This window comes from Neospora caninum, chromosome XI (genome assembly GCF_000208865.1).
Source record: "Neospora caninum Liverpool complete genome, chromosome XI".
NCBI lineage: Eukaryota > Apicomplexa > Conoidasida > Eucoccidiorida > Sarcocystidae > Neospora > Neospora caninum.
The window spans coordinates 3470025-3489425 of record NC_018397.1 but is presented as its reverse complement, the minus strand read 5'-3'; the positions used below and the strand labels follow the sequence as shown (position 1 = coordinate 3489425).

At 53.9% G+C, this 19401-nt stretch overlaps 1 protein-coding gene across 1 annotated transcript; it reads right to left on the bottom strand.

The window, feature by feature from the left end:
- Positions 1–17986: 17986 nt before the first annotated feature.
- On the bottom strand, positions 17987–18955 carry NCLIV_057100 (GH23000, related; the record flags this gene model as incomplete). The annotated part of the gene is made up of 1 exon (XM_003885266.1): positions 17987–18955. One exon carries the CDS (start codon positions 18953–18955, stop codon positions 17987–17989), a length of 969 nt encoding a protein of 322 aa, XP_003885315.1.
- Between the last annotated feature and the right edge of the window lie 446 nt (positions 18956–19401).

Genomic DNA, 19401 nt, shown 5'->3' with positions numbered 1-19401 from the left:
CGGCGCGCTCACTGGTGCAGGCACACATCGATGGCACCGAGGGGTGCGACGTGCCGACCTGATGTATGTCGCTGTGGAGTATCTAAACTCGAATCCACTTCGATTCCGACTGAAAACGCTCTTCAATAAGGAGGTTAAAACGCTGCGCCCAAAAGCATGGCGCACATGGCAGCAGATGCGCGTATCGGCATGAGCCGCGCCATCTCAGGTCATGGACGTGGACCTGGCAATCCGCCGGTAAGAGGGCGGAAGAAAAAGCGTAAAGTCGCGCGTATCCAGAGACACAGCGATCAACGGCCGCAAAAGCGCGCGCGCAGGAAAACATAATAGAATACGTTCCGCAGTCGTCATACACAGAAGCGGGGCTCTTCCGTAAGTTCAAGGCTTCCGATAGGAGGGCCGTTTTGGATCTGCGCAGTGCCCAGTTGACCGCCACCAGAATGGGGAAAGACCTTTTCCCACTTTCCTCAACCGCTAGATCGGGATTTCAGAGTCTCGTGAATGCGAGGAGGGAAGTGGAAAACGACAGAATGGATGCTGGCATGTCGCCGAACTGGGGGCAGTTTCGGATCGCGTGGACCCGTCGACGGTATAGACACGGCAACGGAAACAGGCACTGATCGGCGATGCATGAGGCGAAAAACGGCTTACAACTCCCGTGATCAGAAAAGAGTGGATAAGGCAGGCACGCTGAAAATGTTTGGAAAAGCTGTTGCCCAATAATTGACGGTTTTCTCGTTCTCATTCTCTTGAGAAAAAGTCGCGTCGGCAGCGCAACTAGCCAGGCCATTGAGTGTGGCCAGCGGGATGGGTCCGGAGGGAAAAAGCGATTCAACCAACTAAGCAAAAGTGCGAAGAACTGAAGAAAAGATGTGTCTAAAAGAAAAGAGAGACTGTCCACAAGCAGTCGGTAAACTTCAAACCCGCAGAAGGCAGTTTTCTCAGTCTCCATGCGAACGATACTATACCGATACTGTCTCAGAAGATCGCGTCTGTGCGCACCGCTTCACTTTCGTTCGTCGACCTTCGGAATTCCGAAGGCAATGAGTTCTGCTTCGAGACAGATCATATCCACACAGAATCTGGAAATGGATGTGGTTCGTCCTCTGACTCTCTCTTCCAGGAAGGCGACGGAATCGATGAGTCGTTTCCAAGCTCGACGGGCTGCGCATGCACGGACGGTGGGCAAAGTCACCCGGCGGCTCAGAGCCCGGCGTGAAACGGATTGGCGCAATTCCTCTGAGGAGACGTGCGCACTGTCTGCAGAACGCTGCTCCCATTGCCTATACAACGTTTACACGTGTCTGCGCACGTGTCTGCGAAAAAGGGATCCGCTGCATATTTCCTTCGTTGTTTCCAGCAGGGAGAGCCCGGCAACAGGTAGACAGATTGCTAAGTCTGCGAAGTGAATGGGTCCGTATATCGCAGCAGGACCGGACATGTAGACAAAGTCAAGAAGAGATTACAGAATGATGGTTGGTTGTGAGCATGGAGGCCGCTGTCTAATTGTGCCGGTTACGCGAGAGAAACATGTGGGTAGTGTGTAGCGCCAGGAAAGTGTGGAGCGCCAAGATCCATCGGAATCAGAGCACTATTGGCTCGCGATCATCTCCTGGAGCTTTCCTGGCGTCGTCAGAAGGTTGCCTTGTACAAAAAAAAGTAGCCAGTTCGCGGTTTGGTCCGGGAAACCCAACTGTCTCGTGACTGAATCGTGGACGAAACGACCACGGTGGCATCCCAGCTCGCTTTTCCGTTCTTCCTCTAATTTTCTCGCAGTTGTGTCAGAGGCGAAAGCTTCGGTCTTCTACGGCAGCACTCGGCTTCACGGATCTTCATAGAAGAGTACCATTCCAGATGGTGGCCCAGTTTACATGGCACTGCAGCAGGGGAAAATGCTAGAGTGCACACAGTCTAGTACTACTGGTGCCTGACATAGGCACCCTTACGAGAAGTAGTTCGGTTTTTCCATCCGGTCCCCGTCAGTTCTCAAGTTGTGGGCTCTGTATGTTTCTGCAACTCGCAAGACGGAACCTGTCGGGAACCTCAGATGACTCAGCCTTCAACCTCCTGATTACCCTACATCGCACCCGAAAAATAGCTTACGGCTCGTACAGTCGCTGTCGTGTTTCTGACAATATTGCGCCGGTGCCGGTGCAAAGCTGCAGGGGAAGATCCAGAACGTAAAGCGCTGACTCACGAAAAAACCAAGGTTTGAGAGAGAGCCGTTCCCTCGCATCAAGCCCCAGGACTTTCCTGAGTTCCTCTCAAAATATTTTTCTGTGCCGATGGCTACATAAGGGGGGTACCTTGTTTGTCCACGGGTTTACATATGTGGAATTGCAGAGGCCTGATGGTCCCTGACGGTATGAGAATAATGAAGACTGCAGGCCGGGGCCCCATCGGCAGCGGAGAGGTTTGTTTTACAGTGAAAGAATCCGCCGATAAGCAAACACTTTGATGTTGTGGAAATTTCTCAGCTCGTTGGTGGAAGTTCGCTCCATTCAGTGTGCGCTGTGGAGGATCTCGCAGTCGCCTGGGGGTCATTGTGGCGTTAGTGAAGTCCACACATCAGCGTCCACAAGCTCTCGAGCGTCCCTCTCCAATCAACTCTTTTTTCTCACACAAGGTGTATTCGAACATAGATTTAGCTTGACGGGGCATCGAAGGAAATACACCATGACCTAGAAAACGCTGGAATCGATTCAGAACATGCCCAGGCAGTTTTAAGGCAACGCTGTAGAGTTACCCCTTTTCGAACGAACTATGCCCGTGAGAAATCTTCTCGGCAGATGTGGAGGGTACAAAATTCGACGAGAAAGAAAGAAGGTGTACGAGAATTCTTCTCCTTGCCGTCTCTCTTGCCCACAGCGCTTATTTTGGACGGAGCACATACCCGGTCTCGCTCCATGTCTTCCCCGTCCCGTGCGCGCGCTGCCGGTTCATGCACACGATAGAAAACCTCGCGCTTTATCTGACGGAGAATGCAGACTTCTGTCCACGGTGCCGGCGAGGCATCTCTTCCGCATTCCACAGCAAGAACAAGTGGTAGTCGCTTTCGCGTGCTGTTAAAAACAGAAAAAAAAGTGTCACGCGCCGTTTCCGTGGTGCAACGAACGACAACCTGTCAGGAGGAAGTGTGGCGAATAAGGGAGCGCACCTCGTGTAGCTCCTCGCGAAAAAGTACGAAGAGTGTCACTTTCCATCCTTTACGTCTGTGAGGAAAGAATCTGAAGAGGAAAAGACCCAGAAAAGGTAGGCCACAAAGCGGTTACAAAGAGCATAAAATCCTCTCCTTTGTCGAGTCGCTCATTCGGCTCCGCGGCTACACTCCCCCGCGCCAGGTTGCGCTTTTGCGCCTATTTCTCGGAATGCACTTGAGCGCTACTGTGAGAGAGAGGGAACACAGAACTTCTTCGAGTCATTTTCTGTAACCCTGTCCCTTGCACATATGCCTCAGTCTGTGACGCACGAGAGATAGATCAGGAGACTGTCAAATTCCGGCTCGATGGCCTCGCACGCCGATTTCCGCGCGCGTCGCATCCTACTGGTTACCGGGCACGAAAAAGTGTGTGGAGACCCACGGGTGAAAACCATGAAGTGGCTGTCTCCTTGCGGCGGTGCACTGCACTGAGATTTCAAGATACGCGCCTCTCACAGAAAAGTCGAAGATACCCGTGTTTCTTCTCTCTAGCAGGCTCCGGCTTACTGAAGCGTGCGAGGAGAGGTGACCTGGCAGCAACTACGTGGGCGCGCCGTACACACCACCAGTTCGTTGTTGCCCCGCCGACTTTCACCGTTTTTCGTTCTCAAGTTTCAGTCATCCTTCTACGAATCGCTGCCACCCTATTCCGTGGTTACGGAGAGTCTATGTGGCCGAGTCGGGGATTGCGGGGGCCGCTCGTCCGTTTCGAGAAGGATGCACACTTGAAGTTATGCCATTTCTCCGGCCCGCTCTTGTAAATATAGTAGCCATGTGGCAATCCCGTCGTTACTCCGGCGTTGTGTTTACTGCAGTTTGGACTCTCTTCAGCCTTCCTTCGCAGTATGCTCTATAGACGGGACGTCTGCAAGGCGCGACGTGGCACAGGCGTAAAGTCCACTAGCCGCGTTATGAATGGCCAGTCTGTCGCGTTTTTCCAGGATCTGCGTGTGCTTCGCAAAGGCTGCCACCACAGGGACGCATCGTGTTGTTGGGTTCGTCATTGTGACAGAGTTTCCTGTCTTCGTTTCCGTGGAAGTCAAGTTTTCGTGTCACTGGTACACACCATTCGGCTGTCTCTCGCGTGATAGTGAACGGACGGAAAAGGTGGCGTGAGTCGGAGCCGGGAGGCGCGTCGCTCTTTCACCTCACGTCACGCCCTGTCTCGGTGCCCGTCCTGAGCTTTCCTGGATATATAATTCTTTACACAGTATTTAATATATATACTTGAATATATATATGGTCTCTGGAGAGAGTTTTGAGCGCAGCCTAGATAGGGGAAAAGGACGAGAAAGGCTACTACGCAAGGGTGTGATTGAGAGGGAGATGTGCATAGTTCACGGCTTTCCTCAGTCGAGGCGCTGAACTTCCCTCAATTTTTCTCTCTCTTAAGGCGTAAATACATTTTTACCCACATGCGTGTGCCTGGCATGGCCGCTCGTAGTAGGACGAGAAAGGCAAGGCGGAGATAAACAAAGCTAGGTCGGGACGCATCTGCCCACCCGGCGCTTTTTGCTTCAGTCTTCGGAGCCCCTCCGACTACTCAGCGGTTCCATGACGGTGTTTTAGCGTGTGACAGCCGAAATCTCTTTTTAAAGGAAAGGAAACTAAGGGTGGGCGAAAACCAGAATGGGATTCTTCGTTCTTCGAACACGAACAGCGTTATGGTTCCCGATAGAGCAGCGCCGCAGTCAGCCGCACCGGCAACGACACAGTCGAGAGTAAATCCGGAGTCAGAAGGCTGTGGAGCGTTCGAGGCGAGAGGTGAGGAGGAAGGGCGCACAGACGGGCAAGACTCTATCACACAGAAAACACGTCAACCAACCAAAAGTGGGACGAGACCGTGGAGCTTGCCCCCTCCCAAAAATGCGTCAGCATGCAAGCGGGAGAGATCGAAACATGGCCAGCAGTGCACAGAACGTCGGTGTTGTTTCTTGCCATCGTCTGTGTGTTCATCCGCCTCATCGTCTCCCTCTTCATCGTGGGAACGGCAACCTTCTCGAGCGACTAGTTCGCTTCGCCGTAGACGAAAACTCGGTGCCGAACAGTCAGTTGCGGCGTCTTAAGAGACGAACTCCACGCACGTTGCCTTTCGATGTCTCCTCGTGTGTTGACTCACCTGCGTCTCCTTTTTCGCATCCGGTCTTTTCTCTCGGTGATTGCTCTCGCGCACATTCATCTTCTCAGTCGACGTGCCGCTCCGCCCTATCGTCGTCCTCATTCTATCGAGATCCGGAGGGCGCAGAAACCTCGAGAAAAGAGAGCCGAGAGACTCTCCCATCACACCCTTCCTGTAGGAGCCAAAGCGTACGTAAAACTGTCGCGGCCGACGCTTCGAGTCAGTCAGACTCCCGTTGGGATCAGCCTGCGGTAGTTTTCTCGTCTCCAATGATGGCCCGCCATGCTCCAGCTGTCTCCGGTCGTTGCTCTCCGTCGTACTCTCAGCTTGCTAACTCGTTTGCATCTCACGCGTCAAGCCTACCGCCTGCAACATGCCCGTCGTCACTCTCTCCTCCAGTTGCTTCTCGCGCCTGCGTCAGTTCCCAAGTTCGCCGGGGCCTTCAAGAAAGGGACGACACGAAAAGCGCTTGCCGATCCGTCTCTGACGGAGGTGCCGTAGGCGGTGAGAGGTTGGACGAGGCAACACCGTACGAAGAAAGGGTGGAGCCACGTCCTCACGCTCCTCGACAGGTCCGCGCAGATTCACAAACGCCGCCAGGACGTCGAACTGCGAAGCGCGAACGCCCTTCCCAGTTATCCTCCTTCGTGCCGCAAACGGCTAGTCGCCCTCCGTGCCTCCGTCACCCCGTCTCGCTCCGCTACGCGCGCAAGCACCACGCCTCGGTCCTCTTCGGTTTCTCCACCTTCCTCTTCTCTGCCCGCCTCTGGAGGGGGCCTTCTACTCCTTCATCTCGCCCGTCTCGCACTGCTGGCTTTGAGCAGCCAGAAGAGGGCTCGGCGGAGTCGCAGCAGACGCTTTGCGGCTCTGAATTCTTCCCCCAAGCGGGCGGGACGTCGCTGCTCGAGGCCGGAAAGTGTCTCCTCGGATGCGCGGGGCGCGCCCGGAGAGGGCGGAGTCGAAGCGGAAGCCACGGAGCAGAGCCTCGCAGCCAGAGACAGGCACAGAAGCGACGCGGGGTCGGCGAGAGGAGTGCGTTGCCGTGCTTCCCAGAGAGACCCGAGCGACGCGCAGCGCAGGTGCGTGGGGAAAAGGGAGGAGGGCGAAAGAGAGCCAGGCCTAGGGAGGGGAAGAAGGAAAGCTTCGGCGGCCAACAGACAGAAACCGGAAGCAGCGCATCCTCGTAGGCGGCCGCCAAGGAATGCTGAAAGCGGCGATCCACGCTTGCCCACGTCAGACAGGCGAGATGACTTGAAACGAGAAAGGAACGCGGCAGGAGGGGGTACGAGTCGTTCTAGCGGAGCAGCGCGCGCCGCTGTGTCTGACTTCCAGGTTGGAACGGAGAAGGAACGGTGGTTGACGGGGCATAAGACGCACGAGAAAGGCGACGGGTGTCCTGATGGCGAGGCTGGTGGTTTGGGGTCGGAGATTGTGGGGTGTGGGGCGACAATTAAGGACATCGGAGACTATCTCTGTGAGCATCTTCACCAGACGGACAGTCCGTCGTTTCGTACGAACCTTTCTCGCTTTCTTCGGGAGTGTACAGACGGCACACTGATTCGGCAAGTGCGCCGCGGCGTCTATGCTCTCACGGCCCGCGCAGCGGCCTCGTCGGTCTCGAACGTATCGCCCCTGCGGGTCTTCAAAAGATCGCTGTGGCGAAGTCTCCCTCTCTCGACCGGCGACCGCACTGAGGCTGTGCTGCGGCTAAAACGCGAGCTCCAGGTGGCTGAGGAGAGCGCGCGAGCAGAGGGACAAACGGGTTACGAGTGTGGCAAGGGAGCCCACGGGAAAGAAGCCGCAGAGACACCGAGAGGAAGGCGAAAAGAAGAGACAGATGAACTGGCAAGAGACGGAGAGCGAGACAGAGGAGACGGGGGAAAGGGGGACAACAAAGACCCAGGAGATGCAGAAGAAGAGAGAAAAGAAGCAGGCTTTTTTATGGGCAAGAATCCAGGAGAGGAGCAGAGGAGAGAAGTCGAGGAAGAAGCGAGGGTTGGAGGTGAAAATAGAGAGGAAAGGCGTGGGAGACGAAACGGAAACGTCGTCCTCGGGCATAAAGACGATCAAGCAATTGCCAGCGCCACTCAAGAGATAAGCAAAATTCTTCCGCGTCTAAATCGCAAGTCCAAGGCAGAACCCGTGGAAGAAGAGAAGGCGCCTGCACGTGGGCCGCCTCAGGACTTTTCCCCCCCTTCGTCGTCTTTTTCTTCTGTGTCTGTTTCTCTGCGTTCTTCCTCTTCCTCGTCTCTTCCCGCGTCTTCTTGTTCCCTCGCAACTCCTCATGTCTCTTCTTGCATTTCGTGTGTGACAGGAGGATCTCCGTCCAGTCTGCCGCTGTGGGGAGCATCTCCTTCCAGGCAGCCACCTTCGTTTCCTCGATCTCTGGGTTCTCTTCCAGACAACCAAGCGAACGCCTTTACTCTTAAGCCCCCATTGCGCAGAAGGCGGAACACCGAAACCAGTCGCCTGTTTCCTCCACTCGCCTGCCGCCGTCTGCGAAGCAACCGGAATATGAAACGACTGCCTACTCTGTCCTCTCGTGAAGGTTTCTTAACCCTACAAAAGAAAGTCAGAAATCCTGCGCGTGCCGCATGCTACCTCCTTGGAGGCACCGCGTGTGACCATGCGCAGGACCGGCGAGCGGCCGAGGCCGCCGAGGTCGCCGCCGCGCTTGTAGCTTACCCGTGTTCCGGAACGGGCGAGGAGACGCCTGTCTCCTGGGCGGTCGGAGGCGGTGCACGGGCGACGAGGCTCGTCTCCAAACTCTCAGAGGAAAGTGAGGGGCAAAGAAGAGGGCTGAGAAGCCCGAAGCAAGAGGCTGAGAAGCAACCCCGTGCAGAACAAACAGAAGGAGAGGAACCGAAAAAAGCGAGGAAAAGGAGAGCGAACGACGGGAAGGGAAATGAGAAGGAAAGGGAGGAGGTTAGGGATAAGGTCGAGGCAAAGGTGAAACGAGAGAAGCGACGAAAATGTGAGAACGAAGAACCAACGAACGGAACGGAACGCCCTTCAGTCTCAAAGAAGCGAGGGAGACCACCAAAACCAGGGCGGGAGAGCAAGCGAGGAAACACCGTTTTTCACAGTCGGGCGTTCTCGTCTCTCCCCGCGTCTTCTGGTCCCCCACAGAACGGGGTAGTGAACGGTGATGCGCGAAGCAGAGATCAACGACGAAGCGCAAGAGCCACAAGACTGTGTTCTTCTCTCCCTCCTTCTGCTTTGTGGGCTTCCGCGAAGCACACAGAGCGACAGAGAGGCGGATATAAGGATGCAAAACCTCTTGGAGACGAAGCTGGGGCCGAACCAGGTGAAGCTGCGACGCAGGCCCGAAGGACGGGAAGGCGGCGAACGGTCACATCAACAAAACGCGTGCATCACGTGAGAAGAGAAGATGACCAGGGAGAGAAAGACGGCAGAACTGAAACGGCAGAGGGCGATCCTCGGCGTGTGGGAAAACACCGCTCCCGTCGTCATCCTTCGACAGGGAAGGGCTGCGTAGCGGCATCAGGTGATGGTCCGCATGCATTCCTTCCCCCGGAAGTCTTGCTTTCTCATGCTGTTGCCTCGGAACGAATTTTCCGGCATCTGGAGTTTTCGCCCAAGAACGAGAACGTCGAAGCAGGGGAGGAACGGAGAGACCATGAGAGAGGAGGCGACACAGGAGAGAGCGTCCACGGAAACGCGAAGAAAGTGCGTGCCCGAATGAACGGAAAGCGAGAGGTACCACAAGGGAGCGGGCTGGAGACGGAGACAGGAGAATGCGGGGGAGGCGAAGCAGCGCCGGGAAAAGAGGCGAAGAACAAGGAGAGATGGAGTGAGGGAGAGACAGGTGGAGGGACGGAAACGGGGCAAGAGAAGAAACGACAAAAGACGGACCGATCGGTAGAGATTGATCTGTTGGGGAGCGAGCAGACGGAACGGCGAGAGAGGATTGAGAGGAGAGCCGGCAGACAAAAGAATTTTGAGATGCTCCTGGCGAAGGAGTCGTTCACGAAGACAGTGGGAAAGAGAAGGAAGGGTCACGGCACAAGGAAGGCGGGAGCGCGAGAGATCATCAGGGGAGAGAAAAGGAAACGAGAGATGAAGGAATGGACGGCCATGCGGCGCGCTGCATGACCAGAGATTCGGAGGAAGGAGGAAAGCAAAAGCCAAGCAAAAAGTGGAATGCTTACAGAGAGTCCGGAGAACCTGAGGGACAGACATGGTCTCAGTCACCGGATGTGAACTGAAAAAAACGCCGTATCATGGCGGTGTTTGTTTGCGGGCGTCCAAGCGCGATTCCTCGATTTGCTCATCTCTTGCGACATGTCCCAAGACACTGGAAAACCAGAGATGCTGTCGCGCGGCGGTTACCAGGAACGAAGCGGCTCGTGTCTCGCCGTAACCCCTACTCGCTTGCCGTCTTTGCTTCCACCGTCTTCTCCGGGAAAGAGAAAAAGCCCGTCTTTGTCCATTCGCTCCTGACAAGGAATACGCAGTTGTCAGGTTGTGTTTTGAAGGAGAGGCGGACCAGCAGAGTTAAACTACTAGAAGGCCGTTTGAGTCTCGGCCGGGGGAAGAACCTCCGCGCGCGGGGGGGAAAGAAGAGAGTAGCGAGGAGCAACACGAGAGGAAAAGAGGAAGACAGGGGGGGATATGAAGTTTTAGTGGCTGACGCTTGTGTAGCGGGGTATGTACTTCTGGAGGGTTGAAAAGAGCATGAATAGAAAGAGAACGACGGGCACGGGGGTGCTAGCGGCATGTCTAGAGCTACTTTTCCCGTCAAAGACAGGGGACACATAAAACCCGAAAGCGAGACAGGGAAAGACGAAAGCGCTACAGAAGAATCGATGAAGAAGCGAATGGTTCATGAGTCGACGGAGGAAAAAGAGAGGAGAGAGGAGGCAGGCCTTTGCCCCGTCCGCCTCTGCAGCGAGAAAAGAAGCCGAAGAATGCAGGAATGAGAAAAAAGAGGAGCGGAAACGAGAGATTAGCACAAGACGACGGAGAGGGAAAAGATCAAGAGGCAAGAATTACCGCATATATAGAGAGAAGAGGGAGGGGTTAGAAGGAAGGCGTCGGACGGGGGAAATCTAAAGCAGTGTGACCCGAACAAGACAAAGAGGTTTTTTTCCAGCGATAACTCAAAACGGTAGTGTACAGAGACAGCCTCATAACTTCCTGTCATGGGAATTGAGAAATGCCTCTTTGTGTAATTAGTTATAATACGAATGTAAGCGATTTTTTCTTTTCGTTCCCAAACGCATCGTGTCTGAAGAATAGAGTTATCGTTTCACTTTCCTGAAGCTCCCATAGCTCTCATGTCCATAAGTAAAGCTATGTATGCATATGTATCTGTTTTTTCTGTTGTGCATTCGCTTTGTCGAATTTCGACGGGCGGTTTGCCGTTGGCTCTCTTCTGTCGCCAAGCAAAACTGCTTCCAATTTCGCTCGTCTTCTCCTTGTTATGCAGTTTACTCCAGCCTCCGGAGACATGGAAAGGGGCGCTACAGAAAATGCGTCACACCTAGACACCCGTAGTATATGGACCTGTTTGTATCTGATATTTTAGATATACCGAGAGATACATGACGTAGACACATGTTGTTGAGATTTCGCTTGATAGATACCGGAGAAATATAGCGTAAACCGAATCAGCCGATGTGGAACACGGCACAAAAGAGAACGAATTGAGGAAGGGTTGATTCTGGAGGAAGATTTGTTTTATAAGAACCGTTGATAGTTCTTGTTCATTTTCGTGTCACTCATTAACCGCAGGGCGCGAGGGAGGAAAGCCAGTCGCCAACGAAGAAGGGACGAGTCCCGAAAACACGAGAAACGTGGGCGCACAGTTAATCTGAGTTTCGAAAGCGACGGGGGATTTCGGGGAACGTTTTCGGCCTTTGCTTTTGTGAAGTGGCTTTTCCAATTGATCGTATAATCGTTCGCGTTTTTTCGACAGCCGCGTGCACGAAGGTCACACACAGTTGCATGTGCCGAGTGTCTGCAATACCCAGAATTGCACAGAAGCTAGGATTTCTCTCTGAGCACTTTCGCGTCCATTGAAAAAGCACACACTTCAGATGGCAATGTCTTTTTTTCGAGGGAAATATAAACTGGTTGGAAAGCCGAACATTCTCCGTTGGCTGCATTTCCCGGATGTTTGGGAATTCCTTGGTTTCTCCGAACGAAGAATCAAGTCGCAATCGCGAGGCAAAAATCATCATTCTGTTTTGTCACATTGCCATGTAGAGATCTAGTAAATCAGCCATCCGATACAGTTCGCTCTTACTAAGAAGCACAGTGACGCGATACCCAATATATTCCCGGTGTTGCGCGTCTATGTACCCCCGACACCATCACTGGCTGTCGTAGGACGGTATGAGAGAGGATATGTCAGACGTATCTTCAATCAGCGTATAAACCCGTGTGCAAACTACAGGGAGAACATGGAAACACCAGAAGCAGTCGCTTACTCTTTCTCGAGTGCCTCGGTATGCGTCATAAGTTGTTGGCTATCAAGAAAGTGGAGTTTTCAGCCTTTTTAGGATCATGCGTAAGCAACAGAAGCTTTAGCTTATGAACGTGCGTGTTCCGTCGAAGGCAGGCTCTGTATAGCCTCCGAAAATGAGGGCTTCTATCGCACGAAACAAAGCGATAACGGGCCCGTGTCAAGTGTAGTGATTTTTCATGTCCAACAAGCAATCTCGTTCAGCCTCGCTTTTTTCCCAGCGGCGGAAAGCTGCTTTCGTTGATCCCCCAGGTCGGTTCTGGCGCCCTTACTCGGGAAAGAAGCGATGCCGGATTGACTTACCTGTGTACACTGACAGTCCTTTTTCACAAGAATCCTCATGTGGTTCCGGCAGCTACGGATACTCCCAGTGTACTTGATGTGCACATGAGCAAACGCATTCTGCACTTTTCAAACATAGGTATGAACCCAACAGGCACGAGGCAGCGAGAGCAGACAGAGGCGTGTGAGCTTGTGGGGCCGCATTCCCGGCATCCCTCACTTCCGCCTTCAGCAGTCCACTTTCTCCAAGACACGACTCTAAAAAAAGGCTTAGACTACTTCCCAAGTCAATTCCGAAAACGAAGCCCGAGTCTAGCTTCTCTTGAACTTGGATCGGATCGGCGTTGCAAGTCTGAGAGAAGGGTTCGGTCCGATTTTGCAATACCGTTTTCTCGGCAATTCCCTGCGAAGGAATTTCTTGTGTACAAGAGGTAGCTTTTTCACCGAGACGCTCTTTGTTCAAAGGTGGTGTCCTTCCCAGATCGCGGGTAGGCTCTCTCTCAGAAACCGTGGAAGTTTTCTGCATGAGTGGATTCCACTGGGGCCGCCTCTGTCCTAAATGCCCAACTGTCCTAAAATAGAGGGTCTGCTTTTTTGTACGTGCCAGTTTCCGGAAATATCCTGCACGTCCTGTATCTACGCACATATACATGCGTAGGTGGACCCGTCGAGAGACGCGTAGAAAAGCACAGTAAACGAGGGAACGATCGTCAGCAGTCTAGATGCAGGTGTCCCTCTTTACCTTTTTTCCAAGTCATCTGCCGTTGTAGAAAAAACAAAACCAACCTGGAGCCATGACACGCGTCCCCGTCTAGCTCCCACCCCTGTGTTGCTCCAGCGGGTGACCGGCCTCTCGGAAGGAAAGGAAGCAACACAGGCGCAAAGACGATGCTGCGCTCTGGGGCGTCGTCCTCCCATGCTGAGGAAGACACACACAGCCACAGAAGAGTGCGAAAGAGAGCAAAGAGTCAGTCACGTCTACGTGGGACTCCGGAGCAGCACGCAAATCCTATTTCCACAGCTCCGGTTTATGGGCACTCGCCGTTACAGAGTCTTCTCCCGGGGCCTCCCACTTTTTCACCTCGTCTGACGGGCATCCAAAGGAATGGCGAAAATGCCGAGGCTTCGCCCACCATCGATCCGCGACGGCACCGGACGACACCTGAAGAGGTGGTCAGTCGCTATAACCCGAATTCTGTGCTCTCTCCCAGCGAACCCGCGGCGCTCTCGCCTCGCGCGCTCTTCCTCCCTGAAACTGAGCAAGGGACAGTTCTATCTCCGTCTGTGCACAGTCTCTTTCCTGTAAATGCGTCTTCTTATGTAGACCCGAGAGGGATTCAAGTGTCTGTGGTTATTCCTTTTCAGCCTTCTGCAGCTCCGGCGACCGGAGCGACGGCCTTCCTCGCCCCGCAACACAGCAATGGAGAAAGAGAGAAGCGAGTTTCCGAAGGTGTTCAGACAAAGTCCGGGAGGCGAAGAAGAAAATCCAGCGGTCTAAGCCCAGCTTCGTTGCCTTCGTCATCACCCGCTTCGGATGGTCCAGCCGCTCCACTTCGAGCCTTCAGTTCGGACCCCGATGCTGCTGGCTTGCAGTACTCGCGTTCTTTGGACAAGCACTTGCCTTCACAACCGGCTGCGTGGAAGGCCTCCGTTTCTTCGGATCAGTCTTCCCCTCCTCGGCGAGGAAGGAAGAGAACCCCTCGCGCGGCATCCAGGTCTCACGAACGAGCAAATCCTGATGTTGTTGCCTCTGATAGACTTCATGGAGAAGGCGGCAAAGACGAAAAACGAGCTCGCGAAGGACACCCGGGAGAAGACGCAGGGGAACGCACCCTTGGCAACTCGCGCTGGGATGCAACCGGACAAGGTGCACGCCTCAGAACTGCAACGAACATGGGGAAAGACAGAAGGAAAAAGAAGGACGGCGGGCGAGGAGTGGGCGTGACAGAACCGAGAGACCAGCAAAAACGAGGCCGAAATTCAGAAAAGTTGACCGAGGTGCGGGAGGAGAGCAAACGCGATGCGACGGCGCGACTACCAGGCTTCAAAGACCCTCGGGGGGAAAGTGAAACAGCGAGAGACATGCAATCAGAAGCGTCGACGACACTCGGGAGAGACAGAGACGGAGGCGAAAGAGCCGTCCATTTCCAGTCTCGACCAAATGAGAATGCAGTCGCACAACTGATCGTGGATATCTGCAGCGATGTTCTTGCCGCCGTTACACATACAGACCGCAGGCAGTCAGAGAGAGCTGGGCGCCAGCGCGGGATACGGGCGATCCTTATTCTCTTCGGTCTCCTCTTCATCATGAGCCGGCTCGTCGCTCTCCACATACCGGTAGGGCCGCAAAACGAGGAAATGCAAACACCTTGAACCTGTGGAAACGCGCCCCTGCCATCTGGCCTCATTAGAGGACGAACCCCGGGAAACGACAAGGCTGTTGTTCACTTGATTTACTCATGTCTAGCTGGACGGCTGCTCCTTCTTTTCTGGTGATAAAACGTGCGCGGGGCGTACCCTTCTGACTCCTGTGTGCCCTCTCGTCGTTTCCAAAGATGTACAGACCTAGAGGACGCTCCGTTTTCCCGGCATAGAAACCGACTTAAGGCACCGACTGCACATCTTCTACGTATTTATGGTTTGAATGCTGTATAGATGCAGCAAGGAAAGCATATCTATATATGCATGCAAATACATGTGTGTGTGTTTCCAACGCTCTTCTTGTGAAGCCGTCTCACGTAGGACTGCTGTCGGAAGAGGAAGCCCTCGAAAACCGATGGGTGTTTATTCGGCAACCTGTTCAAGTTTTATCCCCTCTTGTTTTTTACACCTATGTCGATGTTTGAGGTTATTTATGTGTGTGCTCCGATGAGTTCACGTGAGTCATTTAAACCGTTTTTTCCTGCTGTTTGCGAGAGGCTGAAAGCGGAAGAGCCTGTTCAGAATCCCTTCGAGGGGACAGGCGTGTTGGACCCTGTGTTTTCGCTGTGTGTTCTTCCGCGCATCTGTCTGCTGTCCCTCTGTTTTCAGGACCCGAACGTGTCTCTCTGGTCTCTGACTGTGTCTACCGCCTCTTCCTTCCTAGCCACCAGCATCTGGTCCCTTGTGTCTCTGCCCTCGCTGTTCTACGCCTCTTCTTCTCTCTCCCTCTCCGGAAAAGCGCCGGAGACGGCTAAAGGACGAGCGGCCAACTGGGCTCTAGCCAGTAAAGGCGCACACATCCTTGAGGGCGAAACGACCGGGATTCCACCGCGTTGGGCAGCAACGCTTTCGCGCCGCCTCGGGAGCGTCGCCTCGTTTTTCATGCCCAGATACATAACAAATGGGAAAGAAGGGGAGGGAACTGACGGGGAGGACGCCGAGAAGCCGAGGGCGGCGGATTCCTTGTCGGCTGGCCTTTCGTCTGGCCTTTTCCCCTTGAACTGGTCACATTACTTCCCCTTGTATGACCACGAAATGGATGCAAGTGTTCTGATAAGGGACAAAACATGGGACGTAACGGACGAAAAATTCTTCCACTTTGAAGGGCGGCAGGGACAGGTCGCGGTTCAGCTTCCCCAGCATGTCGCTGTGGCGTCGATAGCAATAGAAACGAAAAATCTTTTGGGGCCCGGTGCGAAAAGCGTCTCCGCGTGTGAATCGTCGGTTCCTCGTCGCGTCGATGTTTTTGTTGCCGTGGATGTCCAAAACCCAGGAAGGACACAGAGGCGCGGAGTCGTGACCCGTGATGCGCTTCTGGAACAGCAGAGCGCCGGGGGAAGCGAGGACGAACAACAGAAAGCAAAGGAAAGAACGCCGAAAGATGAGGCACATGAAGCACGCAGCGACTCGAGTGCCGAAGAACCAAAATCCTGGGCCTGGGTTGAAGTCGGATCCTTTGCCATTCCGTGCTCCGCTGGAGGGCAGTACTCTCTGCATACATTTCCTGTGAAAAAGATACCTTCTCGGGCTGCGCAGGAGGAAGAGGCAACACAGAACGCGCAAGCGAACGAGAAAAGAAGAGAACAAACAGACGAGGAAACCGCGTGGGACCTCACGGACTCGAGACGCTTCGAAAGACCCGTCCAAGGGAATTCGGAAGACGACTCAGAGTGCCGTAGGCATGCTCGCGGGAGGAAGGCAGGCAGTCACCGCCGTCGCGCATACGAAGAGGGGCAAAGCGGATTCGAAGAAACGGAAGGGCAGGAAGAAGCTCGTCTAGAGAAATGCTTCGCCTGCGAACTCTCTGCGCCAGAGTGTGTGATTACGGACAAAGTCAAAGTCGTCCTAACAGCGCGAGACGGCGCCACCTGCACGAGGCTGTATGGCCTCAGAGTTTTAGGGTGTGACGGATCCTAAGGACAAAAGATGTGCAAGGTTACACCGATCTACTCATATATACAGTTATTCCTTCCTTGATATAAATGCCTTCAATGGGTAGAGCAACCACTACAAATATATATATATATATATATATATATATATATATATATGTATCTATATCTGTGAAGATACATCTATATACACCTTTTCGGAGACTGTGTGGAGACCGATCGCAACCTTGATCCTTGGATATCTTTATGATCTGCCAGTCTTCTGGAACTCGCGGCGTATCAAACGGTTCAATGGGGCATGGACGACGAGCACGAGCAGTCGGTGAGCGACAGTACGATTTCGTCTCGCCTCAGAAGCGACTCCTGAGCCGCAGAGGTCGTTGGTCGTCTTTGGAATGGATCAACGGATTCGTCTGTGGCGATTTACGCGAGGGAAAACATCTGTACATCCTCGCTCGAACAGAAAAAAGGCCGGAAGAAAAGTACCCAGCACGGACCTGTTGACAAGATGCACCCAACGCCACCCAAATGCGGAGGCCGCATAAAGATACGCAGATACCTTTACGTGGATGTACAACCAGATGCACATCACAAAGATGCACAAATGTATATGTACATGCGTATATTGCGCTACATGCGTCATTCATATGTACACGTGGATACACGCACATTCGTACATGCACATGTATCCACTGCTATGTACCCCCCGTATCCGCATGAACAGACGCGCATTCTTGCGCTTTTCCAAATGCGAGTTCCGGTTCTAGCCAAAGCCTTCAAAAGGATAAAATCCCGTAAGCGGTGTTACCGGAGAGGAATTCCGGTGCGCCGTTCAAACGGCCAGATACACGATGTTCCACGTCAAATGATACGTGCATCGAACCCGACACATATACGCACGTGTTTCTGCATGCTTGCCTACACGTAGGAATGTGTATCTGTGAGGGGATGCCCGAGTAAAATACCTGGCGTCCGTTTTGCTGGAGAATCCCTAAAAAAACATTATCGTTTGGAAGTCCCTCACGTCCTGCAAGCAAGGCCAGGCGCCCCTTGTGGTGCGCCGCCGAAAACGCCTTAACCAACGAGAGGAGAAAAGCGAAAACAATTCAAAGCTCAAGAGTTGAACATTCACCGATGGAAGCGAGACGTTCTTCGCCGCTGCTTTCCAGGTCGTGCCGTACTGTCGCAGAACCGAGGGGGGCTGGAGGGCAGAGAAAAGAAACAAAAAGTCAGCACCCGGCTGACAGATGCCAATCAAGCATGCGATTTTTGAGGCTTTCCAAGAAAAGCGCATCTGTGTTTGGAAGAAGAGGGTGAGAGAGAAGTTCTGGCCCGTCTGGGGAAAACCGCCGGGGTAGTAGCAGAAACGCGTTCCTTTCGGAGAACTTCGTCTACTTTTACTGTTGTCGCATGCGCGGGACAGCGAAGGCGAGTGTTTAGAAGAGACGATTTCTCTGTATCGCCCGTATCTGTGGTCTCCACAGAACTCGCTGAAGCCGCCTTCGTCCTCCACACGTATGGAAGCAAGAGAAAGGTGGAACCGTTCTCGTGGACGCGTGGGCAGTGCACATCCTCTTGTTGAATCACGCGTTCTTGTTCCTTACGATGAGTCCTGTTCCGGGAATGCGTTTGCCGCCGCCTTTCTGTTTGTCGATCGTTTCCTTTGGTTTGTTCGCTGCAATGCGCGTGACGGAGGGGCCGAGTTTGAACCCTGAGCCGAGTGCTTTTCCCTGGAGGGCCGAAGAGGTGAATTTGTTCGGGATGACGTTCTTTCGATCGAAAATCGACGCCATTTTCATGGCGGTTTTCTTGACGAGGCGGTCGAGGGGCGTCTTCCGCGCGCGAAAGCAGATTTGTTTGGCCAGCACGAGGTCCTCTTCCCCGTGTTTCATCTGCATGGCCGCGGCCTTCACGGGGCCCACGGTGCTGACCTCTCCCGCAAGTTGCTCCTCTTTTTCGCGGCGGAACCGAAGCCGCTCTCTCAGCGCGAGATTCGCCGAGTAGTCGTCTGCCGACCGCGACTCGGAAAGATCGATTAGCTCCTCGATCACGCGCTCCATCTCCGCCTGGTCGGTGCGCCGCGAAACCTGTTCATCCAACTTGAACATAGGGTCGAGGCGCATTTTCTCGCGTTCCTCGGCGCCAGACAGCACGAGTGTCTCCGCGTCTTTGCAGTCGAAAGTCTCGATCTTTCGCCGCACGCCTTTGGAGCAAATGTACTCTGCGTTCTTTGGGTCCGTGGTGATGACGATCTCTTGCTTGCATTTGGGGCAGCCGAAGGCGAACGCTAGAATCTTGGTGGAAAAGTGCATGCCGACGCATTTCTTCGCGGCGTTGAAGCGCACGCCCTTGTCGATGACGCATCCACATCCAGTACACCAGACCTTGAACGGCATTTCGAAGCGGATGACGAGGATGCCTTCCTCCAGCCGCTTCGCCCTCTCGCCCAGCGGGTGAGAACCTCTGTACTGATTCAAACTCCCGTGCTTCCGAGGGTCGTAATCCGGCCCGTAGTAGTAGCCGTCCGCACGAACGGCCTCGAGGGACGACATCTTCGCGAAAAAACGGGGAGAAAAAGAAAACCAGGAAAAAGAGAAACGCGAAAACCGAGAGGGGGGGGACGAGCGATTTGCTGCCAAGGAAAAAGCACGAGTGAAAACACCAGGCGCGTCGCACGCCCCGGGAAAAGAAACGAAGGGAACGGGGAGGTCTGGTGTGAAGGACGCAAAAGGCCGGAGGCAAAAAAAAGAGGGGGAGAACGAATGGTTGGGAAAGATTGACGCGGAATGCCTGGGGAAGAGCACGAGTCACGGACGGAAACGACGGGGGATATCCGTCAAAAGGAGGCAGTTTGGAGACGAAAGAAAAACGAGAGAAAAGAAAGAACAGTTTAGGCGGGGAAAAGCAGGACGAGGAGCTCGGAAGTCGTCACAAGAGAGAGACACAGAAACGTGCAAAAGCAGGCGTTATCCTCGTCCTTTCGGTCTTCGCGCGTTCT